The 9621-nt window shown below is 40.6% G+C and overlaps 1 protein-coding gene across 1 annotated transcript in view; it reads right to left on the bottom strand.

The window, feature by feature from the left end:
• Nucleotides 1-9621, bottom strand: part of ipo9 (importin 9) — a 19414-nt gene that overhangs the window by 4645 nt on the left and 5148 nt on the right. Inside the window, exons 8-19 of the mRNA XM_032514339.1 lie at nucleotides 9159-9259; nucleotides 8781-8839; nucleotides 8501-8652; nucleotides 8286-8384; nucleotides 7217-7323; nucleotides 6537-6676; nucleotides 6169-6331; nucleotides 4400-4626; nucleotides 2702-2850; nucleotides 2369-2497; nucleotides 1303-1578; nucleotides 772-938 (exon numbers count right to left, since the gene is read on the bottom strand). Coding sequence (XP_032370230.1) covers nucleotides 772-938; nucleotides 1303-1578; nucleotides 2369-2497; nucleotides 2702-2850; nucleotides 4400-4626; nucleotides 6169-6331; nucleotides 6537-6676; nucleotides 7217-7323; nucleotides 8286-8384; nucleotides 8501-8652; nucleotides 8781-8839; nucleotides 9159-9259 — 1769 coding nt within the window. The remainder of the gene's footprint in view (nucleotides 1-771; nucleotides 939-1302; nucleotides 1579-2368; nucleotides 2498-2701; nucleotides 2851-4399; nucleotides 4627-6168; nucleotides 6332-6536; nucleotides 6677-7216; nucleotides 7324-8285; nucleotides 8385-8500; nucleotides 8653-8780; nucleotides 8840-9158; nucleotides 9260-9621) is intronic.

Here is a 9621-nt window from a genome sequence, read left to right as displayed (position 1 = left end):
CATGCAAACGAAGGTTTCCAAAATCTCCACTCTGGCCGGATTTTTTAGAAAGACTCGATTTTAGAGGCAAATTCTCCGTTTGTGTGTAAACGAAGGGCACAAACAAAGGGAAATGTCTCAGTTTTTCAAAATAACCATGTACTGTACGTGTAAACAGGGCCTTATTATATATTTTACAAATATTGTAAAAACTATTACTAGGAATGAGCGAGTAGAGCATTATCTGTATCTGTTTACCACATGAATTATCTGTGTCCGTACTCGGACTGGGCCTAACCCGGAAGTGGTCAGATTTAACCCGGAAGTGGGTCTGGTTGTCTTCAAATGGGCGGGGCTTTAACCGGTATGTTATTTTAAGCATGCAATTGATATGGGTTGATCAGAAATTGTTATATTTATTGCTGATTAGAAAACTATTTCCATGACAGCACCAGTATTGAGCTTCAGATCAGTGGTGTTGTCATGGTAACAAACGAACTATATAGGCCTACAGTATATAACATAATATAGTTTTGCAACAATAAATAAAACAATGTGGTTGCAATTATTAAGTAAAATGTAATGAACAAGAGTTTTCATACTCAATAATATAACTTCTTTTTTTAACTTTTAATTTTTCTATGATCATTTTTTTTTTGGTTCTTTTATTTTCACACCAGGTATGTGTGAGTGTGTGTGTGTGTCTGTCAGTGAGTAAGTTTCAGCCGAGTACTCGGCTCATCCCTAGCAATTACTTGTAAATATAAATGATGAATTGGAGTGTTGTCTGACCTGACTTTCCCCTCATACTGTCCGTAGAAGAGGTGCTGCCTGCTCATCCACTCTGTCATGACAAACTCCAGGGCAGGCTTCCCGGTCGGGCCGGGCAGACTGCACAGGAACTCCAACAGAGGCTCCAGCTGGGAGTGAACCAGGTGACCGAACACCATGATCAGAGACTAAAGGAGAGAATAATAACCAGGTTATCAAACCATCAGAAACAGGTTTCGATGGTTCAGCCTGTTGGTGACGTAACAGCCACACATCTAGGCCTGGGCCGGTATGAGATTCTGACGGTATGATAACATTCATTCCATCGAACACAATGGATTTGATCTTAAACACTCTGGGAGAGGGGCAGGGAGAGGGATTTCTAAACTGCACTTTCTCTACTTGACCACTCATAAAAAAACTGCTCATAACTAAGGAACAGTATGACGGAATATTTTAGTGGTTTTGAAACCTTAACTTTTTTTTAAACCGCGGTCTACCTTGAAACGGGTAACCGGCCCAGGCCTACACAGAGCAACATTGTGCCCCTACCTGCATGACACTCAGCGTCTCCGCTTGCTGCATCTTGCTCAGAATTGCTCGGAGGATCTGGTCCAGCTGTTCCCCCAGCTGGGTTCCTGCCCGAGAGATCAGAGTGGACACCAACCTGCCGACGAAGGCGGCTGTGAACTCGGAGGTCCGGGGGTCCAGTAGCTGATTGACCACCTGCATGACGTACCAGAGGCCGCTGTGCCCTTGCTCGTCCCTCCACTGAGCGATCTGCTCGAGGGAGACGGAGACGTAAGCCCGCAGACACTCACCTCCGTTCTAGAGTGGGGAAGGAAAATGGTGAATGGTGATGTAAAAGGAGAATGAGACACGGTTTCTGCAGGTTTACCAAGTCAGTTTTTAAGACCTTTTCAAGACCATTATGAATGAAATTTAGGACCTAAACATTGTCCAAAAACGTTTTTTTCAAGCCAAGTATCACTAAACTTGCACTTTCCCATATCTGAAGAACAAAATCTGTTTCATATCAGTGGTACAATCTGAGAGAATCTTGCAATAGTAACAGAAAAAGCTGATTGGCTGCAATTTTAATTACGTGTTGGTCTCATTTGTAGAACAGCTAATTATTTTATGAAAAGCAAAAGAAAGACTTACAACACCACAGAATAAAAAAATATATATATTTAAAAAGTTCTAAAGCGCTGCGGGGAAATTTCAATGAGCATTGGAGGTAGCGTTACATTGACGTAGGAACATTAAGACTTGTTTATATTTATGTAAGACCTAGAACACAATACTTAAGCAAATTTAAGACTTTTCAGGGCCTTAAATTTTGATTTTGAAATGTTAGACTTTTTAAGACCCTGCAGAAACCCTCATGAGAAGAGAGCGTTGTTTCCACCTACTATAGGTTTTAATCCGCACCAATAATATGTCAAATGTATCCTTTATATTTTCTATTCAAAGCAAGTCTTTGATGAAAATAAATGTGAAGTCACCAAGTTTAATTGATTTTGGTATTTCTACTGAAAAGGAGCTCATGACATTTGCTGGATAACATCATTGTTCTTCTGGTGCATTAATGTGCTTGTATCTTTATTGGTATCACCTGCATTATCGTGTTGTCATCAGTGCGTAAGGTGCACTGTGCTACCACAGGGAACGCCTGGCACACCAGCATATCTGAGAGAGGAGGTTTAGAGTTTCGGACAACTGTGGTCAGGATGTCGATAGACGTCTGTGGTGCAGACAGAAAAAGAGCAAAAGTTTAAAATTCTGTTACGAATCTGAGTGGTAAAAAAATGATGATAACATTGCAAAGCAGAACTAATTATTTGAGTTTGTTCATTTTCAAAATGTTTCATATCTAGATAAATTGAAGTTTCAGATGATAATATAATATGATACAGATAACAATATCAAGGTGCCAGTATCTACTTACAGCGCAGAGTCCAGAGGGGATCTTGTCGGAGGGAGCCTGCATGATGCTGACCAGCGTGGGAATGAGACGCATCTGCATGGGGCCTTGGCAGCCTTCGATCTGTGCCAGTTCCTTGAAGATGTCCTGAGCCAGGGACGCCACCACAGGGTCTGAGGAGATAAGAAGTGATAGGGCAAAAAGAACAGACAAATCAAAACAATGCGTCTCTCTCGGTCTACGTCTTCTCTTGAAAATCTAAAAAAAGGAAGTACTACATCTTGCTAACAGAAAGGGATTCCAGATAATCTATGTAAATATTAGAGACAAGCTGGGAAAATGTAAGTTCCATATCAATCTACACTCACCTATAGGATTATTAGGAACACCATACTAATACTGTGTTTGACCCACTTTCGCCTTCAGAACTGCCTTAATTCTACATGGCATTGATTCACCAAGGTGGTGAAAGCATTCTTTAGAGATGTTGGCCCCATATTGATTGGATAGCATCTTGCAGTTGATGGAGATTTGTGGGATGCACATCCAGGGCACGAAGCCACCGTTCCACCACACCTAACCCTAAACCTTAAGATGCTCTATTGGGTTGAGATCTGGTGACTGTGGGGGCCATTTTTGTTCAGTGAACTCATTGTCATGTTCAAGAAACCAATTTGAAGTGATTCAAGCTTTGTGACATGGTGCATTATCCTGCTGGAAGTAGCCATCAGAGGATGGGTACATGGTGGCCATAAAGGGATGGACATGGTCAGCAACAATGCTCAGGTAGGCCGTGGCATTTAAACCATGCCCAATTGGCACTAAGGGGCCTAAAGTGTGCCAAGAAAACATCCCCACACCATTACACAACCACCACCAGCCTGCACAGTGGTAACAAGGCATGATGGATCCATGTTCTCATTCTGTTTACGCCAAATTCTGACTCTACCATCTGAATGTCTCAACAGAAATCGAGACTCATCAGACCAGGCAACATTTTTCCAGTCTTCAACGTTCCAATTTTGGTGAGCTCTTGCAAATTGTAGCCTCTTTTTCCTATTTGTAGTGGAGATGAGTGGTACCCGCTGGGGTCTTCTGCTGTTGTAGTAAATCCACCTCAAGGTTGTGCGTGTTGTGGCTTCACAAATGCTTTGCTGCATACCTAGGTTGTAACGAGTGGTTATTTCAGTCAAAGTTGCTCTTCTATCGGTTTGAATCAGTCGGCCCATTTTCCTCTGACCTCTAGCATCAACAAGGCATTTGTGCCCACAGGACTGCCGCATTCTGGATGTTTACCCTTTTCACACCATTTTTTGTAAACTCTAGAAATGTGTGTGCGTGAAAATCCCAGTAACTGAGCAGATTGTGAAATACTCAGACCGGCCCATTTGGCACCAACAACCATGCCACGCTCAAAATGGCTTAAATCACCTTTCTTTCATTCTGACATTCAGTTTGGAGTTCAGGAGATTGTCTTGTCCAGGACCGCACCCCTAAATGCATTGAAGCAACTGCCATGTGATTGGTTGATTAGATAATTGCATTAATGAGAAATTTAACAGGTGTTCCTAATAATCCTTTAGGTGAGTGTATGTGTCCTCAATATAACCTTAATACGGAAGTTAAAATTATTATTATTATTATTAGTAGTAGTAGTAGTAGTATTGTGTGAAAGTAGTATAAGTCTGATAGAGGAAGTGGTTAGAGGAGCTATAGCAATACCATTGTTATATTTAAGGAAAATAGCAATGGTGAGGGGGCAGATCTTGTTCTCGGCGCTGGTGGTGAAGGCCGGGTCGACAGTGCAGACAATGCACAGAGTCTCCATGACGAGGGTGAGCACCTCTGAACTGAACTGGGCGGCTAGTTGGACCAGTCCCTCGAGGATGCTGGGGAGGAAAGGCTGAAGGACGTGTGTGCTCTCTGACAGCTTCAGCTGATCACAATACCTGGAGAATGACATGAATAGTAGGCATCGATAAACAGACAGTATCCACCCAACATCGTGTTGATCAGTTAGTAACTGGGGCTGCACGATATGAGGGAAATGTGTGATAACGTTGAATATCACAATACCGATATTCCTTGCAATAGCTAAACAGATAAAGTGTACTCAGTTCTGCTGCTTTCAGTATTCTGCTAAAATACATCAAATTGCTTGTTGAATTTAAGACAATGGAAATCATTTCCAACATTTTATTGAACAAATAGAATTGAATATAAAAATAGGCACCACTAAAAAAGAATGACGTTTTAAAGTGCAGTTTTCTACTGATGTTCTCTTTAACTAAACACAAAAAAGTCTTTGAGTGTCTTTCACGATATGTCGCAGCCTTTCGCAATGTGTATATTGCTCCAGTTGATATCGCAATATGATAAAAAATAAGCAATATATTGTATAGCCCTATTAGTAACCCTTTTAACTCTTAAAATGCAGTGTTCCCCGCAATGTAGCATGTTTTCTGGTTACATAATAAATAAATAGCCTGTATGACATAGCCAAATGGTAAATCCCATTTTTGTTTACTTATGTCTGAATTCAATACTTGACAAATAAAAGATACAGAGTGTTTTCTCTTTTTATAAGGAACTGTAGTGCAAAATGAACATACCATGCATCAGAATGTAAAGACTTGACCAAATTAAATAAATATTGCAATTAACCCAGTTTGACTGCCGTTGTTTTATGGCATTCAACATTGCGATAAAAACGATATAGAAACATTACTATAGACATTTTTACATTGTTCTGAAGATATATATATATATATATATATATATATATCGTCATATCGCCCAGCCCTGATGGTAAATATAAAGCTACAGCCAGCAGCTTGTTTAGCATAAAAGTCGTGAAAAAAACAAGCTGACTCAGTCCAAAGGTCACAAACTCCATCGATCAGCATCTCTAAAGCTCAGTGATCCACATATTACATCTTGTTTAACACGTGCAACATTAAAGTGTAACAGCAACAAGTTGTTGTTTCTCTGGACTTTTTCTTAGCCAGGCACAGCAACTTCTTGTTGCCTGGCTACCTCATGGTGACAACAAGATTCCAGAAAGCCAATGTGTCCGGCTAAGACATACAAACAAGATATAAAATGTTAACTAGCTATCTTCAGAGGAGCTGGCAGATTTTGTTACCTTTGGACAGAGCCAGGTTAGCTTTTTCCATCTGTTTCCAGTCTTTATGCTAAGCTAACTGGCTGAAGCTTCAGCCTTGGATGCAATCATGATCAGCATGTCCAATTTCAAAATGTTTTTTTAAGATGCCTAATAGTTGGTTCAGAATGTATTCAGCCTTATTGTCTTTTAATACTTTCAACATGAATCCTGAAAAGATCCAGGTGTCTTGTGATGCCGTCACAGACTAACTGCTACTGTGGTTTCTGGCTTTCAGATAGTTTTTCATGCTTGCTGTGTTGGAACCAAAAAAAAACAAGAACTGTGTGTTTGGGTGTCAGCCCAGTTAAAAACACTGCTTGCTCACCCCCAGATGGCCCTGACCGCGGAGATGCGAACGGAGGGTGGCTGGCTGTCGTGGAGGCCGCTGACGGTGGCCTGGAGGAACTGCTGGATGAGCTCAGGAGACATGGCTGCCGTGAAGCGACTGGCCGCCCACAGAGCCCGGCCGAGGAGGAACGGAGACGCCGCTGCTCAAGAGAACAAGACAGAAGACAAGAGAGAGAAACATTTATTTCATATTGTGACGTTTGCATTGAATAATTAAATCTCTCTTTTTGAGTTCCTTGCTTTTGAGGAGTTGAGGCACTTAAAGAGGATGGAAAACAATCACCATGCACTTCAGAAAGTTGTGTCGTGTGGTTGATCACTTCTGAGGGTCAGTCTAGGACTCACCTGGCAAGTTGAGGTCAGCGAGGATGACACTAGCCAGGAAACCATGCATGTCAAACTGGATACGACCGTTCTTCACATTCTCTGTGATGATGGTTTTGACAGAGCCGAGGGCCAACATGCAGGCTTCATGGATCTTCCACCTGCATATACAAAAAAATAAATACTTTTCTGACTTAAAAGCGTAGGTATGCAGACATTACAGTAGGAATGAGGAATTCTAAGTAATTGCAACAACACTGTTGGAGCAGCCACATGACGCAAGCCTTCTGCGATCGCACCCCCACCCCTACTCCACAGACTCTCTAACACGGAGAATTAAACATCATGGACTCTTCAGAAGAGGTAATTATGCTGTAGTTTGTATGTCCTCTTTGTCTCCATAGTTGAGCGCTGCTGTTGTCATTCCTCGGCAATGACATCATAGACACATCATTCTACATTCTGCATGGAAAGTCGCCGGACTACTATGTTTTTTTAAAACATAGCCATACTGAGAAGTACAGAGAGTCTTGTGGCGTTTATAGTCTTAGTTAGTATTGTAGCAACTCATTTGGCAATGGCTTTACTGTAACAGACGTTCATCAATATAAAATAGTTGCACACTAAAGCTTTAAAGACCAGACACTGAAATGTAGTCAGATAGTGAGTCAGAGAAGTGTTGTTGTTGAGTCTATCCTCACCAGTGCTCATTGCCACTGTTTTTGGCCTGCTCTGCCTCCTGGAGATGTCTTGTTGCTGCCGCTGCTAGCGCTGCTGCACTCTCATTCTGAAACTCTGCAGCAACAGCCTGCAAGCAGAAGTCAAAGGCTACCATCATTATACACACTCTCAGGGTGGACCGATGAGCCAAAGAAACCACTGCAAACCTGTCCAGTGCTGTACATTTATGACCCCTGTTTTACATACATGACCGCACTGCTTAGTGTTCCTATGATCAAACACCACATAAATCCCTGTGCATAACGTAAACAACCATTTGCAGTCGTTTTCAAGGACTGGGTCAATATGGTGCAACAGATATATTTTTACAAGCAAAAAAGAGAACAAGGTGTGTTTCTCCAGGACTATGTGTAGAAACAGTAAGCATTTTTAGACCAGATTGTAAATAAATAGTGATTGACAGATAGAGACCAAACGCACCCTCAGACACTTTTTTATTCTAAGGGCTCCTGCCTGTGCATGCTAGAAATATGACCGATGCCTATTTTTCACTCGACACGCAAACGTGTTGGAAGCGTTTCCAGGCAAAATAGAATACGAAAACATGTTTATATGTCATTTTGACACAAATACATTTAATAAATGACATTTTGATCTTTGAAAGTCTCTAGGTTTTGACAAAAATGCAGGTATAAATGTAATTTAAAAAAACAAAACAATTTTCAAATATTGCACCTGTCAATACAAATTGAAATTTCAAAATATGTGCAAACACAAAAACATTGACAAAAAAAAAAGTTGAAGAACATGCTATTATTTCATTTTATCAATAAGAAACACATGTGTACAGACAAGGCTAGCAGGCGCCACGCAAAAGAAACACCACACAGGCAGTGTGCAGGGGCCCTAAAGGTGATTTAAGGAAACTCAGTCCACTATACATTTATACAAGATGGGATTTCACCATCAAAAAAAAATAATCAAGAAAGCACACGATGTACCAAAGGAATTGGTTTAATTTGGGCTTTAAAATGTTGCATTCACATTTTCCAAAACCGATTGGTTGGGAATTGTAGGTTATTATCTCACCAGCAGCAGGTCCTGAGCAGAGATCCTGACAGAATAAGAGAAGGTGTCATCATCCTCATCCTCTACAAACTGCTGGGGGTTCGCCGTCCACACTTTAATCTAAAGAAACAAAAGGGCAAACACCAGAGAATCGCAGTCAATATTAAACATTTACACTAATACTTCAATCTATGCAAACAGCCTTTTAACCCTCATGTGTTGATGTAATTCCTCACCTGGTCCTCAGTGATCTGCATGTACAGGATGACGTAGTAGATGAGTTCGGGAAGGGCTTTCTTCACGGTGCTCTTGAACTTGTTGTTCTCCAGCAGCGTGTGGACAAACTCAAAGATGCTGAACACCAGATTCTCAAAACCCAAAACCTCACCTGCGAAAATGAGCCAATCATATCAGAAGATTGAAAGGGTGCTTAAAAAAGTGATAATTTCATAATATGGAAATGCTGCAAACTTTCAAAGACATGTTACATGTTAGCAGTGAAAGCATTCTGCTCACCATCCGAGTCTACGGGGTCATCCACTTCCTCTGTGTAGTTGACTTCTGTTCTCACATAAGTGAACATGTGGTTAAGGAATGCCCTTGCTCTTATTGCTTTAAATGTAATTGAAATGTGGTTCAATCAGTGTGATTCAATCGGAAAATATCAGTGAAGCATGACTTTTTCTCAACATCTAAGTGCCGAGTAAGCGGGTCACGTCCACGCAAGAGAATAATGAGGTGAATTTGTGGTTAAGAGAGGATGTTCTGCAATAAAAAAAAAAAAATTGAAGCTGTTTTCACTTACTGGCCTAAATGATTATTTTACAACACAGCCAGCAGTGGTTATCCCAGCAAGAAATGATTAGCTAATAAGCAGTTTTGGTAAAAGGATATAAAGCTGCACTTTCAGTCAGTGTATTCCAAACAATGGGTAATATCTGCTGCATAGAGGACACCATGGGTTTGGGGAAGTTCTTCACCAACGCTGTTACTGCCTGTGAGAGAGGGAAAGAAAGACAGATTTTTCATTTTTTAATCAATTACAAACCACTTCTCTTGTTTCTTGGGTAAATAAATACCATGCGACAAACACTGTAATTTGTGACTAACTGCAAATTATATTACTAATTAATGTGCTGTCAAACAATTACAATATTTAAGTGCAATTAATGTCATAGTTAACTTGCAATTAATCACACATTTTTATGTATTCCAAATGTAACTTTTGTCCCATTTTTTGTTTTCATTTTAATGCTCTCATCAACATGAACAAATGGATCGGCTTGCTTTGTACAAATGTTTTTTTATTGAAAACAACATTGGCATACAGCCTACTGTAGTGTTCAATTTCACATGT

The sequence above is a fragment of the Etheostoma spectabile genome, chromosome 4 (assembly GCF_008692095.1).
Source record: "Etheostoma spectabile isolate EspeVRDwgs_2016 chromosome 4, UIUC_Espe_1.0, whole genome shotgun sequence".
Lineage (NCBI taxonomy): Eukaryota > Metazoa > Chordata > Actinopteri > Perciformes > Percidae > Etheostoma > Etheostoma spectabile.
Note: the sequence above shows the minus strand (reverse complement) of the source record. Positions and strands in the feature narration are given on the sequence as shown.